General features: G+C 32.3%; 1 protein-coding gene across 1 annotated transcript in view; it reads right to left on the bottom strand.

Annotated features, from left to right (window-relative positions):
• Positions 1 to 5,428: 5,428 nt before the first annotated feature.
• LOC134236628 (uncharacterized) overlaps positions 5,429 to 20,956 on the bottom strand; it is a 28,485-nt gene continuing 12,957 nt past the window's right edge. The window contains exons 3-8 of the mRNA XM_062718803.1: positions 17,815 to 17,925; positions 17,375 to 17,438; positions 16,681 to 16,904; positions 16,168 to 16,239; positions 14,251 to 14,508; positions 5,429 to 5,484 (exon numbers count right to left, since the gene is read on the bottom strand). Coding sequence (XP_062574787.1) covers positions 5,429 to 5,484; positions 14,251 to 14,508; positions 16,168 to 16,239; positions 16,681 to 16,904; positions 17,375 to 17,438; positions 17,815 to 17,925 — 785 coding nt within the window. The remainder of the gene's footprint in view (positions 5,485 to 14,250; positions 14,509 to 16,167; positions 16,240 to 16,680; positions 16,905 to 17,374; positions 17,439 to 17,814; positions 17,926 to 20,956) is intronic.

Below are 20,956 nucleotides of genomic sequence, written 5' to 3'. Positions count from 1 at the left end.
TTCTGCCTTTTGTGAATAAGAAATGTTAATTTATTCATCTACATGTAATGATGTATATATTTCATGTAGTGATATAACGTTACAATGTTGATAAAATTGTAGTTTCCCTAATCGTCGATCTTTACTAAAAAAATCAGATTTTTAATATTGTTGTATCTTATTATACTGTATACTTAATTTGCAATTTAGTTAGATCTGTATTGGCACGAAAGTTCACAATTCAAAAACTCGCATTTATAAATAAATACGACTTATCACTGTATGAGTTGATACAAATTGAAATAACCACGTGTTTCCGCTGTGGTGTAAACATGATGGTGATCTGAAATCTGAACGTCAATTTTCATGATTATTTCACGACGGAGATCATCACATCAATGAATCAAATAATACTGACATGCCTTTGGTATTAGCAGGTGAGAATACGTGTACATTGACTGAATAGTTTAAGTTTAAAACGCATAAGTTCATGTTCAAAAGAAAATACTTCCTTCATGTTTCAGTGTGCCTATATCGTATTGTTCAACCAATTTTGTGTTGCTTTTGAATTTCGATGTTTTTGACAATCACTCAAAGTTGCCATATATAATAATGGATAGTTGTTTTCGGTATGTGTGTACCAGTGTGTACATGTACGACTTTCGCATTGAATTTTTAGGGTGCAGGCACCATATGCAACAATACTTTCATCTGTGAATACCCACCTGCTAAGCCCACCATGAACTACGAAGGCCAATTAATATGTACATGATGTAAGGACACCAATGAACAGTTAAATTTTTGCTTTGGTGTTAAAAATTTCTGTATATTCTAAAATTTCAAAAAATAAGTCAAATTTCATTTGTGTCATTCTCATGAAATTGCATTCATACAAGTTTATAAACATTTGATTTATATTTTGAAAAATAAGTGTTTGAAACACATAATACAGTGTACTCATGATGCTTGATTATTCATACAAACACATTATTTAAACATGTAATATCTATTTGAATGAATGCCGAGATATGGAACAAGCTGTTTTTATAGACTGCTGTTATATTTCAAATCTGCATAAAGTTTGTGGTTAGAATTTCCATTTTCTGAATTTTTTAGACTCTTTCCAAATATCGTACATCATATACATGGGTGGTCAAACTCATTGGATGGTTTATCAACAATCCCATTCTCACGAACAGCCTTGCCCCAGGAATTTTGCCCTGAAGTAACATTTGCAGTCAATTGTCTCCTTTCTTTTTACAACCTTGGCAGCCATGCAGGTATGCAATCTATGAAAGCCATATAGGGACAAATTTTTTTTTAAAAATTATAAAAGTAAACCAAGTTCTTGATTTATGCAATCCGGTCTTTCGGATTGACAATCTGTTATAACAGATTGCCAATTCATTCTCACAGATTATCAATTTGTTCCCTCAAATTACACAATACGCCATATCAGATTGAATAATTCATTTTAAACGATTCGTTCCTTCAGAATGTAAACCCTTCCCATGATTTCACATGTTTCATTAAAATTATTTATCCGTACATATCAGATATGGTAATACATGTTTAAAGAATAGAATATTGTACATGTAGTATTTTACATCCTACCTTTTATTACATATAACGATCCAAAATGAGAAAAATACATGAATATTTCAAATCCATATGCTTATACTGATATTTGTACAGCAAAAAATCTTTTGGGTTTTTGTGTTACGTGTATATTAGAATAATTAAAAGTCCTAAATAGTAAAAGTGAATATGGGTCCTGTGTAATATATTTCTAAAATAAATATACGTTGAATTAGTTATGAAAGATGTTGGTAACAACCGGTTGCTGAAACAAAATAAACAGAACGCACTAATTGATTAAAATGGTTGGATGTATCTGTACATATATGTAATGAAATTCAAGAGCACAGATTGCCAAAATCATAAGACTGACATTGTAACAAATCAAGATCCTGAATTATTAATCTGTGAAAAAAAATTACCGGTATGTAATTTGAGATCTCAAATTATGAATTAAGGGGGCAAATTAGTAATCAGTAAGATCGGATTGTGTAATTTGAGATCTCGAATTATAAATCGATGGAACGATTTCAAATTAGTAATCCATGGGATTGGATTGTCTAATTCGATATCTCATTTTTTACTTTTTTGAAAAATTGATGTGTCCCTTCATGGCTTTCGTAGCATAATTAAAATTAGATCTTCCATCCACTGCCAGTTTTTTTTATATGTTGCAATAGCATAAACAGAGGTCTGGCTTTAGTTAGATTGCCAATTATGCTATTTGTTTTAGTTCAGTAATTTTACCATGATGGTTTACTACAAGGTTGTTGAATTATCAGTCCTGATACATTGACTTAGCAATATCATTTAACTACTTGAATCACATTGTAAATACAATATTAATTTTAAAAGGAAAATCAATTAAATGTAGTAATTTTAGCATTCTTAATTTTATTTATAAATGTAAATTCATATGCACAATGACATGTATCTGTTTCAAAATATTTTAATCTTTTACAGGATAGAAGCTGATCACTTGTAATTGACAGCAAATAATAATTTTTCTTGGACAAGTCAAAGAACTTCCTCCAGTCTTACAGAGAAATGACAGTTGATAAAAGAATGATGGACACAAAGTAAAAGTGTTCTTCAACATTTTGTTGAAGATTTCAGACTGATTTGGAATTCATCTTGCAATATTTCTGGATTTGTATATTTGGATATAAGCGTCAACTTTTCAACTTATTGACTAAACAGTTTTGGGTTAAATATTGCCAATGCTATCTATTATTATTATTTCCCTCCAAGATAACGTCAAGTCTTTATTGTACCCCTTAAACTCTGTTATACCAGAAAAATCTTGTAATGAAATCATTTAGTTTTTTTTTCTTGTTAGATTAAATTCATGAAAATAAAGATTATTTCTAATGGCATCAAGAGAATGGATTTCTTGTTCAACAAAAAGATTGTATACATGTTTTGCGAGGGGTTTGTAAGAGCCAGACCAGAATTATTTGCTTGCAAATTTTGTCATTCGCCATTTTTATTACGTCAGCTATTAGATGATTTATCCATGTTTGAAGCATTTAAAAATTAATACTACAGTTTAAAGCAGAATTCTGTACTGATATGACCTTGATCCCCTGAAGAACAAGAGTGTCAAGGTCAATTTTTAATACAAAAATGTTCTAACAAACATATAACAAACATGTATATAGCCAAAAACTTTAAAATGATGTTGCTTAGCAACCACTTAAAGGTCATTAAACATATATTTGAACTAAAATGATGCACGGATATTGCAGTTCTGATCCCTTCTTGAGAGTATATTCAGAATTTTCCATTTCAGCATCCATTGTGTAAAATAATGGCAAGTAAAGTAATTGAAAAAAATTGATGAAACTTTTGCACTTATTTGACCTTTGACCTCCTAAAAATAGTTCTAATAAAGTCAAACTTTAAGACAATTTATCTGTTGTATGTCCCTTGTAATTTTATGACCTCACATCTAACTTTTATATGTGCTGGGATGCATAAATGTGTCTAAGATGAGTAAAAAATGAAAATTTCTGCCGGAAAATTAAAGAATTCTGCGTTGCTTAGCAACCCCTTTTAAGTAGTTATATGCAGAATTGAAAAAAAAGTTTATGTGTTTCATGTAGTACAGTATAATGCTCTTTTTTGGGTATATACCAAATTTCCTATTTCAACATACATCATACTTAATAATTAGCTTAAAGATTAAAAAGTATCAAAAAATTCCATAAAACTTTGCACTTAAATGACCTTTGACCTCACTTTTTACTAATAAGGTCAGTGGTTGAGTATCTAAATAGTCATAAAATATCATCTCTAAGAAATTTCCTACAAAATGGTATGCATTATGCCTAGCTCTCTCCTTGGATAAAAAAGTTAAAAATAATTTAATAATGCCATGTCAAAAGGCCTCCAAAATCACGTAAAATGCGCCGGAAGAGAAAGGGTTAAACACCATGACAGCAAATTTCGGCCTGGTTTGTGAAAATATGTTTTATTATGTATATTAATGAAAAGAGAATAGGTGGGTCTTATTACAAAAGAAGGTTCTGCATGTTCGAGGAATCTTCCTTACAGGTATATTATATAGCTTTTGCTATTATTTCGTAGTCGCTACCGAGAAAAATTGTCCAATCCGATTACAGAACGCCAAAACACGCTGTTTTTAGTTTACATTTTATCAGAGACAAGGTTTAGGTCAATTTAAACATTATCTCTAATATATTTATTTATAACTTTATAACTTTTATAAATGGTCAGCCAAGACTGTTTATACATAACAGTACAAAAATAAAATACACATGAAACTAGCATTCACTGATACTTTTGAATACGTATAGACCTATAGTGAATTGCCCACCAAATGCTTTACAAACCTTTAAATTTTGTATATATATCAATCAACTGTTAGTAACTTTGAGCTGGGAAATTGTAGATCCGTGTCTAATCTGTGACCCAAATGCATAGAAAAAGGTTTATTGGATTTAGCAAGTAAAGAGCATTTTTTCTTAGCATTCTAAGTTTCTAAGTATTTTTATGGTACGTACTCGTAATGCATCTTAGCTGATTGGTCATTTGAAAAGTATCGCCAGTGCCTCAATTATCATATTAATGTATTTTACGTCAAACCCCTATTTTCGTCAATCAGTTCACAATGGTTAAAGCCAGCAAGATTTACCAATTAAAAAAACATGTGAGCGCAGTTAGGAACATTTTTTTTCATTTCACATATCGGTAGATATCAATAGAACACAGTGACCAGCCAAAATCTTCCGAAAACCATCAGTGATAAGTAGCATGAAAATTAAGATTAAAATTTGAACATTACATCTTTGTCAATTTACCGGAGGCCGACATTTTTGACGGGATAAGTTGTTTTTTGATATGTATTGCTTTTATCTAGTCTTTGTTTAGGCATTGACAAATATACATTCATTCATCGGATTGGACAATTGTTCTCTATGCGACTATGTACGAAATAATACAAACGCCATATTCCTCGGAAATTCATATGCCTCTATTTTACTAAGACTCCCTATTTTATTCATCTTTACTCATAAAAGAACATACGGTTACAAATCTGACCAAATTTGGTATCATTTGGTCTAGAAAACACGGATAATGCATTGTATTCTTCAAAATTATACAAAAGATGTCATTTTCTTTCACTCCTGTTTGAAAATAATCAGAGTGGTTGTAGATTTAATATAATTTATTGTAGAAAAAGAGCCCCAAACATATTTATGTCATCTCATCCTTCTGGAGCCCATCTCTGGCCTAAGATTACATTGTATGTCACTTTATCGGGAAAAAAATTCTCAAATAGGATGTTAACCAATTAACGTTCTGAATCAATCAATGTAACTTTAATTGAAATAATAAAAAAAAACATTTATTTACCTGACATCTCTGTTTTCCATATTTCATAGACGTCACGATACATATCAGCTGAAAAAAAGATAATTAATCTATAATATGATTGCGAACAATCAAAAACTATTTCTTATTTTTGGAAGTGGTCAGTGTTCAATACAGAATTAAACGGGAATCTTTGAAAGATTCACCAAAAGAAGGACATTTTTATCAACGTTTGATGCTGCACCGGGAAGAGAATAGAACTCTGTAACCCACCCATCCCCAATTTACACAGCATGCGCTTTACCGCTGCTCCTAATAACGTAGTAAAAAGACCTTTTGAGCAAGATTTCAAGTAATCATCTACCCAGTATTTAGCAATATTGGTAAAATAGACAGAAATTTTGATTTATTAGTATATTTGCAATACTTAAAAATTGTGGAACATAGTTTAAACCATTTCTTCATAATTAATCTATTAAGTTTAAACCATTTATCATAATTAATCTATTAATAGTTTAAACAAATCAATCAAGTTTAGGGGGTATTTTATTCATAGTATAAAAAGAAGAATACAATGAAAAGGATTAAACAACAGGCTAATGGCCTATATTAGTTCTCTCCATACGCAAATACAATCAGAAATGAAAAGTGAAGAGGAGATAACCATATATCTGGACTTACAGAAAACATTAAAACAATCTATCGCATTATGAAAGTCCTTTTTAACCCCCTTCCCCATTGTCAGGCATTTTAACGTATTTACCGTTGTCCCACAATCACGCATTTTAACGCACATATTGTTTTTTGACATTTTCTGATACCACGTAAAGTTTTGATGGTATGACAATAAATGATAAGATAATATTTTTAATGCCATTCTAATATATTTCGCAAATACATGTAAGAATATTTTTCCTCGTTTTAATATGTCCGAGTCGTTCGATTTATAAGACAAAACTTGGGGATGCGAGACAAATTAAGAAGGTTTTTCTTTTGACACTAAATAAGCCTTCTTGAACCGCTGGGTTGGTGATGTGGTTGTCACCCAATATTGTGTGAGATTGGAACTTTGATTCAAAATTTATCAAATTCTATAAATGAGTTTTTTTTATATAAATATTTGATAAAAATGTGTGCAAATATTGACAGAAGGTATGGATAAAATTACAAAAAAATTAAGTTAATTCATACTCATACAACTGAAGAGAAAAGATGTTTGTTCATAGAATAAAGCTTTGTTCTAATTTACATTTAATCTTATTTCTTGTTCAATTTAAATTCAAATTCGTAAAAATACAATTTTATTGTTTCCGCCTTACACAGCAATTAAAAAAACATACACAATTGGAAAGGGAAAAAACTAAAGAAACGACAACATCTTGTTGAAAAAGATGTTGGTTAATTCTAATTTGAATGATTTCATTATCAAGTCAACATTTCCAATATTCATAAAAAAAGAGTTGCACTTACTCTCATATATTGATTTCTCAAAACATACGGTCATTATATGTGTACATAAAACAAAGTATTTGGGAAAATTTTAACAAGTTAACTATATACTTGTTTGATATTTTTAAAAACAAATCTATGAACCAATGCTCGCTAGAAATACCCCGCTCTGATGTGTAAATACACTGATATGTTAATTAAAATTTACACAAGTTCAGTTACGAGCATATGCACGGATAAATAGGAAGTTGACATCAGATTCATACAAATCCCATCATATGGCATGCCGTAACAAAGTATGTGCTAAATTTCAAGCATATTCAGTATAAGTACATGTTGCTGGAAAAAAAACTGCGACGGAAATGTGTTATGCTTTGTACGACAGACGCACAGATTAAAAGGTAGTTAATATCGGATTAAAAAAAGATGCCACGATATAGCATGCATCAGTGAAGAATATGCTAAAATCTCAAGCATTTGTGATGAGTAGTTGCTGCGAAAACTGTGATCAAAACTTTGTACGAACAGATACACAAACAGCTAAATAGACGGACAAACACACTAGGTAAAACAGTTTACCCCTTTCCTTCTCCTTGGCTTCGGAGAGCGGGTATAATTAAAAGATCTGTACATTTATTATATATCTAATGTGTATCACCCAATTTTACTGTTGAATTTACGCTATCACGTGACGTCGTGATCTGATTTTCCGGATCACCAACATGTTGTTTTCTTAATCCATATCACCACTCTCTGAAACTGATGACGTAGTACGCAGAAATATGACGTAATATTTCTTGCGCGTTAAAAAGTCCCTTGTTATTATGCTTTGTTTTATGGATAAATGTCAAGCAATTGATTTCTGAAGTTTTCTTTTGCTAAATATTGCTAGTTATGAGGGGGTATATAATAAATTTATCATTATAACAGTAACTTGATCCGAAGAGCTGTGTCACGTCTCGTTGACAGGCGCTGATCATCAGATCAAACTCGACGCTTCGCGTCTCGTTAGATCTGATGATCTGCGCCTGTCAACTCGACGTGATACGACCCTTCGGATCAAGTTACTGTTATAATAATATATATGTATACTGATTAGTCCCTTAGGAATATTCCTCGATCCGCCTTGAGTAGGTTTCTATTGTCAGTATATTCAAAAATATTCACTTATCCGCTTTTGCATGTAGTTTAAGAATATGTATATACCAGAGATGGGGTAATTGAATAAAGTAATTGTAATTGAGCGTAATTAATAAAATTTTGCAAAGTAATTGAAAGTAATTTGTATTTGAGCTCGCCTTCAATCAAAAGTAAGTGAATGTATTTAAATACATTTCAAAAAAGGTCAAGTATTTTTAATTACTTTTCAATTACTTTTCTTCAAAATGAATGTTATAAAAAAGGGTCTTATACTGATACACAGTTTTTGTACTTGTGGATTTATCCTACCTATTCCTACTTTTTAAAAATCTCAATTTTACCTGTTCCCACTTGCAAATCGCTGCATTTCATTTCCGGAAATATGCATAGCATTTCCTACAAATTTTCATTTCATTTCCGACATTTTTTGTTTTCATTTCCGACATAATTTTGTTTTCATTTCCGGAATTTACCTGTGCGGCAATTCAATGTTTTCTAAGTAAGTGAAAATGGATTTTAAAAGTATTTATTACAAAATATTGATAAAAGATAAAAAAAATTAATTAATAAAAAAACATCTACACATATATGCATACATGTGGCACTAAGTTTAGGTAAAAGAGTTTAATGTGCATAAACTTTTTCACCACATCTAATGTGCATAAAATTTAATGTCAGTGACAACAGCACCACATTGTCCAAGTCATTGATAGATTTGCAAAACTCCGATAAAGGATTTCAATGATTTATTTATGAATTTTTTTGTTTCAATTTTTCTTAAGTAAAGTATTCAAATATGTAACTAAAAGTACTACATATGTTTTTGAAAAATGTCGGAAATGAAAACAAAAAAATGTCGGAAATGAAAAATAAAAAATGTCGGAAATGAAAAATTGATAATTACCCAAAATTCCGGAAATGAAATGCAGCCTTGCAAATAACAAAGATGTTTAGATAGTTAATTGTTTTCACAGTAATTAGACTAACTACCTCCCCTTTTAGATTTACCTATATTCTATTAATTTTATGTTTAAAATATTGAATGGATTTGTTAGAATTTTTTTTCTCTCAGAAATATGGATTTGAGAAAATAACAAAAAAAAACATACACCATACTGGTAGAGCACTGGCTTGTGTTTGTACAATAATTAAATGTCTCATAATGTTTTTTAAAATTTGTTTATTCAGTGTCACACTGCCCAGGGGATTAAGTAAAGGTCTAATTTTGAACAGGTGTGAACTCCTCTCATACCCGAAAAGAAAAACACTGAATAAAAGTTCACTAAAGAAAAAATGTATTTTAAAAAATTTTTATTTTTCTTCCTTTATAAAAATAAAACTCAAGTAATTAAAATGTATTTAATTACATTTGTCAAAGTAATGGAAAGTATTTTTTTACATTTGAAAAAATCAAGGTAATTGTAATAATATTGCAAGTAATTGACAAAATTATCAATGTATTTGAAAGTAATTAATTCCTCTTCAAAGTAATTGACCCCAAGCCTTATGTATACATGTACTCTGTAGGTTTCAAGTTTGACAACACTACATACACTAGAAATGGTAGGTTTAAGAAACACTTAATAGGCAGTGGCGTATCATCGATTTTGAAAAGGGGGGCAGCCAGAGAAATATTTTTTTACTTACCTGAAAAAGTTGACAAGCAAAAAAAAATAATAACAAACAAAAGGAAAAAGTTGCCCAAAGTTGAAAATCCTATCCTATTTCGTGTGTGTGTGTGTCACCCCGTGGGGATCCGGGTTAGAATAGGTCCTCAGTACCCCTTGCTTGTCGTAAAAAGCGACTTAATGGGGCGGTCCTTCGGATGAGACCGTATAAACCGAGGCCCCGTGTCACAGCAGGTGTGGCATGATAAAGATCCCTCCCTGCTCAAAGGCCTTAAGTGCCGAGCATAGGCCTAAATTTGCAGCCCTTCACCGGCAATGGTGACGTCTCCATATCAGTGAAATATTCTGGAGAGGGACGTTAAACAGTATTCATTCAATCAATCAATCAATCAATCAATCGTGTGTGTGGGGGGGGGGGGGGGGGGCAAAACACTATAATGTAGAATCGTATAAAAAATGAACATAAAATTATTGAAATTATCTACTTTGTTCAAACATATATTAGTATATTAACCTACGTAAACAAAAACATGACATGGACCTTGTTTACATGACAAAGGTTTGGAGATCGAAATCTGTTTTGTATCTCGACAACAGACGTTCAAATTTTTGATGATCATCAAATAGACCCTGGTTAAATAATTGTAAAAATTAAAAAAATATATTTTAAAATTTTAGCTTAAACTGTATCCATGCCCCTTTATCAAAAACATTTTTCCTTTATTGTTGTCGAACCCGCGCCTCAAGCCAATGAATTGGCCAAATATATCCGTGCATTATAATAAAACTCTTGCATAGAATTTTTATTGATGGTTGCTAATGATTATTGTATACCCGTAGGTTAGCATTTAATCAAAGTGTAAAAAATATATCAGAAAAAAAGTCATTCTTGTAAAATTGTTATCTTTTATTCTGAAGTATTAAGATGCAGTCCACCGAAAAACCAGGTAGTATTGTATTAATAGGCGGCACATCGAATGTGAGGAATATTTGATATTTTATTAAAAACAATATCAATATCAATAACAAAATCAATGTAGTCAAAAAGGAATAATGTAGTTGAAGATTTGTTTGAAAATTGGTTATTTAGTAAAATATCCCTGTGTTTTGTGTTTTTCAATTCCCCTATATAAACCATTGAATGTAGGTCAGAAACAAGGAACTGTAATTTCTAATACATAAAACAGGACTATAATTCACACTAAACTAAATCTAGAAATAATTCATCTTTTTGTTTAAAAATAAAATCGGTGGGAAAAACACTTTTGATATCAGTTTCCTGGCAAAATATATAGACGTTTTATGAAATTTTGCGATGCAAGAGTTATTTCCCGTGGCATCGGTAAATCTGCTAAACACCTTTTGATTGGAATCCTGGTGAAATATTTCGATTCGATACACTAAAGAAAATTTTTAAACAAAAAATAATTTATGTATTTTTAAAATGCAATTCATTTTCACCCCCAAACGTAAAATTTGGATTAAAATTTGTTCTATTATTCAGGTTGTTTCCACGTTTCCTTTGATGTATCAGTGATGTCATTTACCTGACTAATATTGCATCACAATGAAATAGTTACAAGTTTTCCAGAGAAGTTTGTGTAAATTCTTTGCGTAAAAGTGTGAAGAAAAAGATTTAGAAGAAATAATTTCTCTTTTCCTGTTTAATTACTCTTCAAAGTGCATTATTCTAAATGTTAGATAATATTTTTATATCAAAATATATTTTATACACGGGCAGCGTCTCAGCTAGATGCATTAAAACAAGCCCGTTTTGATAAATAATTTTATACATGACTGAGAACTAATTTTTTTAACGAATTTACTAGGATATGCATAAAAATGTTTAATGAAGTGTTTATAATGAACATTTCTTAAAAAATTGGAATGTGAAGAGATTTAATTTTCTTCTGATTATGCAGGAATCAATGATCATGAATGTTTTAGATTTACGCAACATTTTATACAACGAAGTTGAGATGTTTTTTTTCATGATATTTGTAAAAACTGAAAAATAAGTTATAAAAATATTTTTATTGAATTAAATTACTGCTGAACTTATTACTATAATTAATTTGGCCCCTTAAACGGAAGATGGTTTGGTGAAACATTTCGTTTTTTAATTCTAATTATTTATTTCTTTTTATATTATAAATTTTGTAAAAGAGGAAAATACAGGGGGAAAGGCTTTACAGATGACAGGTAAAAAAAAATGGAAAAAGTTGAGACTGTACAAATAATTAAAATGCATTTATGCTCTGTAAAGGCAAGTATAATTTCGCCACTGATTAAATTTGACTCTTAATTCCTAAGATAATAAAAAAAATAATTTTACTTCGAAATAAGATATTTAATAATTATGCTAGAATGCTGTCTGCTTTCAGTTCTTACATATTGCATGTACAAATACTTTTTTAGATACTGAGTATCAAGAAATCAAACAGATGTTTTACATGTAATCTTCATGTACGTAGAAGACAAGTAATTTAAATATGTACATTTAGATATTTGGATACTCTCATTAACAAGAGGCCCATGGGCCACATCGCTCACCTGAGCACTGTGGCTAGGAAAAAGTAGAAACTGGTTTATTATTGAAAAGTTTAAATGCAAAAGTAGTCCCATGACCAATCATGGCTTTGCTATTCTTGGGAAGAAGATTTTTAAAGAATTTTCCTAAATATTTCTATGTAAAAGTTTGGTTGGCCATTTTGACCATGCCCTACCCCTGGGGGTCATGATTTGAACAAACTTGAATCTAGACTACCGTAGGATGCTTCATATAAATATGATCAGTCATGGCTTTGTTATTCTTGAGAAGATTTTCAAAGAATTTTCTTATATATTTCTTTGTAAAATTTTGGTCGGCCATTGTAGCCCCGCCCTACCCCCGGGGGACATTATTTGAACAAACTTGAATCTACACTACCTGAGGATGCTTCCATATAAATTTCATTTTTCCTGGCACAGTGGTTCTTGAAAAGAAGATTTTTAAAGAATTTTCCTATATATTTCTATGTAAAACTTTGGTCGGTCATTGTGGCCCCGCCCCCGGGGGTCATGTTTTGAACAAACTTGAACCTACATTTCCTGAGGATGCTTCCATATAAATATGATTAATAATGGCTTTGTTTTTCTTGAGAAGAAGATTTTCAAAGAATTTTCCTATATATTTCTATGTAAAACTTTGGCCGGCCATTTTGGCCCTGCCCTACCACCGGGGGTCATTATTTGAACAAACTTGAATCTACATTACCAGAGGATGCTTCCAAAAAAGTTTCATCTTTCATGGCACAGTGGTTCTTGAGAAGAAGATTTTTAAAGAATGTTCCTATACATTTCTATGTAAGAATTTGGTCGGTCATTGTGGCCCCGCCCTAACCCCGGGGGTCATGTTTTGAACAAACTTGAATCTACACTACCTGAGGATGGTTCCTTATAAATATGATCAATTATGGCTTTGTCATTCCTGAGAAGAAGATTTTAAAGAATTTTCCTATATATTTCTATGTAAAACTTTGGTCGGCCATTGTCGCCCCGTCCTACCCCGGGGGTCATGATTTGAACAAACTTGAATTTATACTACCTGAGGATGCTTCCATATAAGTTTCATCTTTCCTGGCACAGTGGTTCTTGAGAAGAAAATTTTTAAAACATGCCACCAGATTTTTATTAATTCCCAATTATCTCCCCTTGAATGAGGGCGTGATCCTTCATTTGAACAAATTTGAATCCCCTTCACCCAAGAATGCTTTGTAGCAAGTTTGGTTGAAATTGGCCCAGCGGTTCTTGAGAAGAAGTCGAAAATGTGAAAAATTTACAGACAGACAGACTACAGACAAAATGTGATCAGAAAAGCTCACTTGAGCTTTGGCTCAGGTGAACTTAAAACAGTTGACTTACTGTGAAAAGAAATAAATGACAAGCATATTTTTCTGATAAATGAAAATGAAGAGCCAAATTTAGGAAATATTTCAAAATTTTCGGTAAAAATCGATCCCGATTGAAATAGAAACGATCCCGATCGAAAATGATGCAAAATTAATACATTTATCAAACTAAAGACACCTACCACCTATAAGGCATGTAAAAAAAATAAATCAAGTAATTTTTAATTTTTATTATAACAAAAGAGCCAAATTTGACTTTATTTTCTTCTTTATTAACCCGGTCGGGATCGGTGTCATTTAGGAAAATTAAAAAAAAAAGAAGGTAAATTTGACTCCTTTTATTTCTTTCAATATACCTGTTCCCACTGATTTTATTGAGTGACTCAAAAGTTTGTACTTTCTTTTCATAATAACATAAGAAAAAATTCTGTCCTTGTAATATATTGGGTTTTATAATGTAATGAAAATTTTCAACTTTGAATTCAACACTGAATAATTCAAACAGACTTCTAGAAACGAAGAGTAAAGAACAGACAGCAAGTCAGAATGTCAGTCAGAAAGCAATATATGAATTATTATCTATTCTATTAACTTTTTCACATTCTCATATTTCAGTGACTTTTAATCATTTAAAATATATGTTCAAGAAAACGGTATCATAGTTATTTGAAAGCAAAGTGTTTTTTGGTTTCAAAAAAACGGGGATGTGAATTTCCAAACTTGTATTCTCAAACAAAATTCAATCTCACCTATCTTAAGCTTTTCTGCATCTACTCTGTCACTGCCCTCCTGTTGGTCTAAGTAACTGTTTATCTCGACTGGAACGTCTTTATTCGACGAGGAATATTCTTCTTTGCTAATGTCTTCCGATGGGGAGTATGCTGCATTGCTGGTTTCATCTATATATGGCATGTTGTCCTGTTTTTCCACTACATAATCTGACAAGGAATTATCATCAGGCTTCTTTTCTCCTATGTCTTCCTTAAATTGTTTTCTGCTCATTATAACTGTAGGGGAAACCATAACTTAATAAGACTATTGATATGTTCACAATTTTTTAAGAAACATAATATGATTCAGATGTTTAGATGTAATAGGCACAATACTATAACACCAAATAATATAGAATAATAATGAGATCACTGTGAAAAGAAATACCTTTCTGACATCACTTTCTAAACCATAAATAAAACAGGACAATGTACATCAGTAAAATTAAAGCACGATGTTTCTGCAAAAATAATATTTACATTTGCCGTGTTTTTCTCAAATAACAATTATAAAATTGATTTGAATGCTATTTTGTTTTATACTCACGCGTAGAAATATACACAGAAAAACTCGCGCTAAAGTGACATCACAATGGGGCTACAGAGACATTAATTAAATTTTAAGTATCACGATATAGGGCAGCGAGAAAATATAATATTGGGAATAAGTTAGCGCTATCTATTGGAATTCCCAGGGGTACCAAATGCGCTCCGTTATTAGCAGACCTATTTTTATATTCAAATGAAGCAGAATTTGTGCATAGTCTAAAGCGTGTAAAGAAAACACTTGCTGTGGCCTTCAACATGACATTTAGATAAATCGACAACTTATTGTCAATCAACAATGGTCATTTCCATTTCTACGTCGATACGATATCCTGGTGAGCTTGAGCTTGAGATAAAAGATACTATAGAGTCTGACACATCTGCTTCATACTTGGATGTTTTACTTGAAAAAAACTTAATGGTAATCTTACAACCAAACTATATGATAAACGTGATAACTTTAACTTTTCTATCGTTAACTTTCCTTGCTTATAATGAAGCAATACACCTTCATCACCTGCATACAGAATGTATGTATCACAGTTGATTCGATACGCAAGAGCATGCTATACGTATGAACAATTTCTAAAACGAGGTAAGTTATTGACAAGCAAGTTAATGAACAAGAATATCAACAGTCTCGTTTAAAGTCATCATTTCGTAAATTCTATGGTCGATACAATGACCTTGTGAGCAAATACAATTTATCATTGAGACAAATGCTGACTGGCGTTTTTCATACCAATTGTTAGTACATTATATATACACTGAATTGACGGCGGATTTTTCCGTTATTTTCCGGTCATGACAAGGTGCAAACGGCGAGTGTGACTGGTCAGCAGGGGATGCTCACTCCTCCATGGCACCTGATCCCACCTCTGATGTTTCGGAGGTCCGTGTATGCTCTGCTCCTATTTTGAATATTTAGGGAATGTTTTTACGTTTTGTGTGCATCACACAGACTTGTCAAGTAGGCATATTTAAATAAAATATAAATAAAAAATTTATTTTAAAAAATATGATTACGTGTAAGCCTGTGTGATTCTTACACCAACAATGCACACAAAACATTTTTAAAAAATTCCCTATATTTACATTTTACGTTTGGGATCATCTAAAATTTACTCAATATTTGAATTCCTTGCTACCATATATCCTTGCATTTTTACTAACGCCGCTGCAACATCATTGTGACTTCACGTTAACGCATGTTTCTCCTTGTTTATTTCTACGCATACATGTAAGTATACACAAAAATGCTATTCAAATCAATTTCACAGTCGGCTTTGTAGAAAAACAGAGCAAATGTGAATATTGTAGTTTACATTCACAATTTTATAAAGTAATTACCCATGTTAAAATTTTCTCTTTCTCCCGAGCTGTCCATTTTAAGGGGAATTGTCTCCTCTTCCTTGTGCCCCTCTATATTTAAAAAGAAAAAATGGAATGAACGAACAAAATACAGAATCTCTTTAGTGTCAATTTAAACTACATGTATATTCCTTTTGTTATTTCCGTTATTGACAGATTAGCTGTCAATAAAAGTACACGTTTGAATTTTAGACGTATCAAATAATAATCAGTTTAATTAGATAAGTGTGTTAATAAAACAACCGAATACGTCCTCATACCTTTGTTTTAAAGTTAGCAATTCTATTGATTTAATAAACTAAAATGTTGAAACACACTAACAATGTGCATATGAAATTAATTCAACTTCAGGTAATGCTGTTCAAATTTCACTATTTGTGTTGAACAAAATAAATATCTGAGGTAGAAAAATATTTAAAAACTTCTTTTAACTTTAAAATCCAGTTTATGTAATTTTATATAAGAGAAAATATCAGAGAAGATATCAGATACCGCCTAAAGTCTTCTGATTTCCTCTTCTGAAGATGAATATAAGCGCGCAGACAGGTATGGATACGGTTATCAGAAATACTCCTATAACTAGGATCCAGACCCATGTATTACTTCCATCGATGTCTGGGTTGGGGGTATTTCCTAAACTTGTATTTAAGATGGTCGATCCCAAGTAGACGTTTGTTGTACCTTGAGTGACTTCTGAAGGTCCAATGGTAGCAATTCTATTCGATAGCAAAAAGAAATATTCTAATTGTATATGCATGAATTGTAAATAAGACTATCCTACATATTTTGTAACTGTGCAAGAACCATCACAAGACAGGAAAATTATAGGTGATCTTTGAGTTTTATTAGAAATGACTTTTTCTTTGGACATATCAGTACTGTGGCTTAAACAGAATTTGATTTCAAACACATACACACCCTCACACACATGGTATACAGAAGGGATAGACAGAGAGAGAATAAAAGAATGTATGTAAGGGGTCTTTTATTTACTTATAAACAAATTGCTCTACATGTAAATGTTAAAAATTGTGGGTTTTCTTTACCACTGAAACTTTTCAACGTAAAATAAATTGAAGTTTTATCAAGTACATGTATAGTGAACTTAACTATGAATATTAATTATAAAATGATTTTATTATTTTAATATTATTTCTCCTGCCAGGGTAAAATACTAATTACATACCCTTCATCTTTACAGAGAGGCTCAGCAAGAAAACATCTATGTCCAATAGATAGGCAACTTGGATCTTTAAATAGAATTATTTAATAATAATAAATATATAATTAGAATAAGATTCAGAATAAATCATATTATTAACATTAAAACATAAGTATACGTATTTAAAAAAAATAAGTCAATTTTGTTTCTTAAATATATTTAAAAGATCTAAATACTCAAACTATATTTAATATCAAAGTGAATCCTTTATTGTAATCGATCACAGTGTTTTTAAAATAACTTTTCATAGGGTTATTTTTCATGAAAATCATTGATAAAAGGAAGTTAGATTAGAGGTCAATATTTACTGAAATACCTTAAACCTTTTTAAATTTAAAAAGCATTATGATATATATACTTTAATTTAACAAAAACATTTTTTTTATTATACGTGTAATACGTACATTCAAAGATTTCATTACTCCAGTACTGCTTATCTGGACACCCATTTCTAAATTGTTTACAGCTGTAGGCTTCAACAAGAGACGTCGATTTCACGAGAATCAAACAGATACCTAAAAGAAAATGTCTTAATCTATGATGTTTTAGATGTATTATTAATTATAAATGAAGAAATGTCGTGATACATTTTTTTCAAATAAAACCAGAATTCTCTTTCGAAACTGTAGCTCTTCTTGTTTGTATTCTACCTATTGAACATTAGGTAGGAAGAGGTAAGACTTCATGTGGGAATAGGTGGAATGTTTGTCTAAACAAATAATTAACCATGAAAACATATTATCAAAAGATGAAAAACACTTGAAAATAACAGGGATTGCCCAATGCACTTGTTGCCTTATTGCATTCAATGACAAACAAGCAAAGAAAATTAAAGAAACTATTTTATTTGGCTGAATGGACCACGGCCGCTGAAATGAGGGAGCCGAGGCATCAATTCATTGTCTTGTAATGGCATCCCTAAAAATGCAAAGGGAACCCTGGGAACAGATGTTCACCTTTCGTGACTAGTCCAAAATGCACTGAAAATATTCAGTTAAACGACAATTAAGTTCAGAAGTCCTACTGGTGAGCCTAATAGCCGCAGGTCCATTGACGGTTGTAAAGGCTGACACAAAAGAGGCGACCGTGACGAGGTGTTCTTCCGTAAAATTGAAGTCAGCTGCGCAAACGCTCTGAAAAAATACAATACAAAAAACAGCAGAAAAAAAATCAAAATAACAATGCAAATTGAAGAATTAAAAAGATACCTCCTTTTTTTTTAAAGAAAACACTGGATTATTTACATATACATGTAGTTGGAAAAGAGCACACCCTTGAACTTTGACTATTTACATCTTGATACACCCCTGAACTTTGACTATTTACATCTTTAAACCATTGCTTGACAGAGATAGGGAGGGAGGGTGAAATTTTCAGCGTCGACTGATGACACAATGCGCTGTGACGTCAAATGTTCTATTTAGGTAACACTAATAACCCCGGGAAAGAGTGGAAAAATACCGTACGGGTTGGCTAAAAATGCTGACGGCCGAACCCGATCAAAATAAAGAATAAAGTGCATGTATTTCCCTTTGTTAAATGGCTTTAACCTTAACTGGTTAAATCCCATTATCAAAAGATGAAAAACACTTGAAAATAACAGGGATTGCCCAATGCACTCATTGACTTGTTGCATTCAATGACAAACAAGCAAAGAAAATTAAAGAAACTATTTTATTTGGCTGAATGGACCACGGCCGCTGAAATGAGGGAACCGAGGCATCAATTCATTGCCTTGTAATGGCATCCCTAAAAATGCAAAGGGAACCCTGGGAACAGATGTTCACCTTTCGTGACTAGTCCAAAATGCACTGAAAATATTCAGTTAAACGACAATTAAGTTCAGAAGTCCTACTGGTGAACCTAATAGCCTCTACGAGACCATGTCACACATGGTCTGTGCCACCAGTAGGGCAATCCCCCCCCCCACGACAAAGTTACTTTTAACTGCAATATGTCTAAGATAAAATCATTATTAGTCCTAAATTGCCATTAATATGCAAATATCATAGGGGCAAAAACATTGCCCAAATAAGTGAAATTGCAGCTAAAAATGCAAAGGGGCAAAATCCTGCCCAAATAAGCGAAAATACATCGCAATTAAAGGACTAGTCACAAGCAAATGCAAGTTAACAAAAATGGCGCCATATTACATGTAAGTAAAATGACTAGCACTATGACCCCATAACTAGTCATAGCGCAGCCATGGCCCAAACTCTCCCTGTGTTGGTGAAACTTTTAATTCAGGACTTGAATTAAAAGCCTGCAACCCTTGCTGTAACCTATATAAAAATAAGTTGTTTCCCAATTCTGAGAGGTGTACCTTGTCACCTAAAAACAACTCCGGACAATTGGGGCGGATCTCGGGGTACCTAATGTATCTCCCCCGGCCTTTATTAAGAATGTTGCGACACTGCTATTGAGGTGTTTTCTTATCTTCTTCATAGCTTGTTGGTGAATGCCCCCCCCTCCAATGTAGCCGAGGTAAAATTTGAGACCATACTATAATTATTCCAGGCAACTGCTGTGCAAGTTTCCGCAGGGTCCTAATTATTTGATGCCTTAACTCTTCCGACTTACCCCCTCCGGGAACAGGTCTGTTGTTACCCCCACAATGAATTACTAAGAAGTGTGGAGGATCGTCAATCTTGAGCAAAGTCCCGATCTTTGGACAAATTTCCCTCCATGTCAATCCCCCCTTTCCCTGCCATAGGATGGATGTGTGTTGCCTCCCTAACTCTAAGTTCGCACCAAAACTTGAATTTCTTGCAAAAAGCTTTTTTTATTATTGATGAGCCAACCACCCATATTCTACGCTCTATATAAAGAAATAAAGAAAAAGACAAATGCGAAATGTTATAAAGCATGCAATGAAAACAAATATATCAGAGTTTATTATGCCCCCTAGACATTGTGACCCTAAAGAATGTACCCATTTCTCTACAAACAACTTGCTCACTTTCTAATGTACCTGAACATACAACGAGAATTCCATCTACCCATGCGCGAGATGTCTTGGGCACTAGTGCCATTAGCCCATGCACTGGAGGCTGCCCCTATACGGAAAGAGTGAGTTTTGTAAAATTCCCTATCCAGGCCTAATTGCTGAATGACTCTCATAAATATGGATTCAACTTGGTAACGCGTAGCTGGTAAGCCTGAAATATGACAGAAAAAAGCCCCTGGAGAATTTGGCCTAGCGTGCATATATGTTTGCAATACTTGAACTGGGCAGAAGGGTCCCTGAGAAGGAGACAATTGAACTGTTGTACCCTTACCCTCCTGATCTGTTTTTGAATGCCTCAATAGTATGACAACTGACTTATTGCTTACTACATGAACGTCACCCATTTGAATAGCATGGCCAGGAATATCCCTAGAGTTCTGAACCAGCTCACCCATTCTAAAGTAGCCAAAAAAGGCTGTTGAAAAAATAGCACTAAACAACATGGATTCATATGTTGACCGGCACAATTTTGGAAGTAAAGCAATCATCTTAACTAGTATGTCTAAAGTGATGGGTTTGCGAGTATCTATCTTAGCATT

Source organism: Saccostrea cucullata, unplaced genomic scaffold, assembly GCF_032062105.1.
Source record: "Saccostrea cucullata isolate Sc308-1 unplaced genomic scaffold, CSIRO_AGI_Scuc_v1 ctg3463, whole genome shotgun sequence".
Classification (NCBI taxonomy): Eukaryota; Metazoa; Mollusca; class Bivalvia; order Ostreida; family Ostreidae; genus Saccostrea; species Saccostrea cuccullata.
The sequence above is the reverse complement of the archived record's forward strand: the minus strand, read 5'-3'. Positions and strand labels throughout refer to the sequence as shown.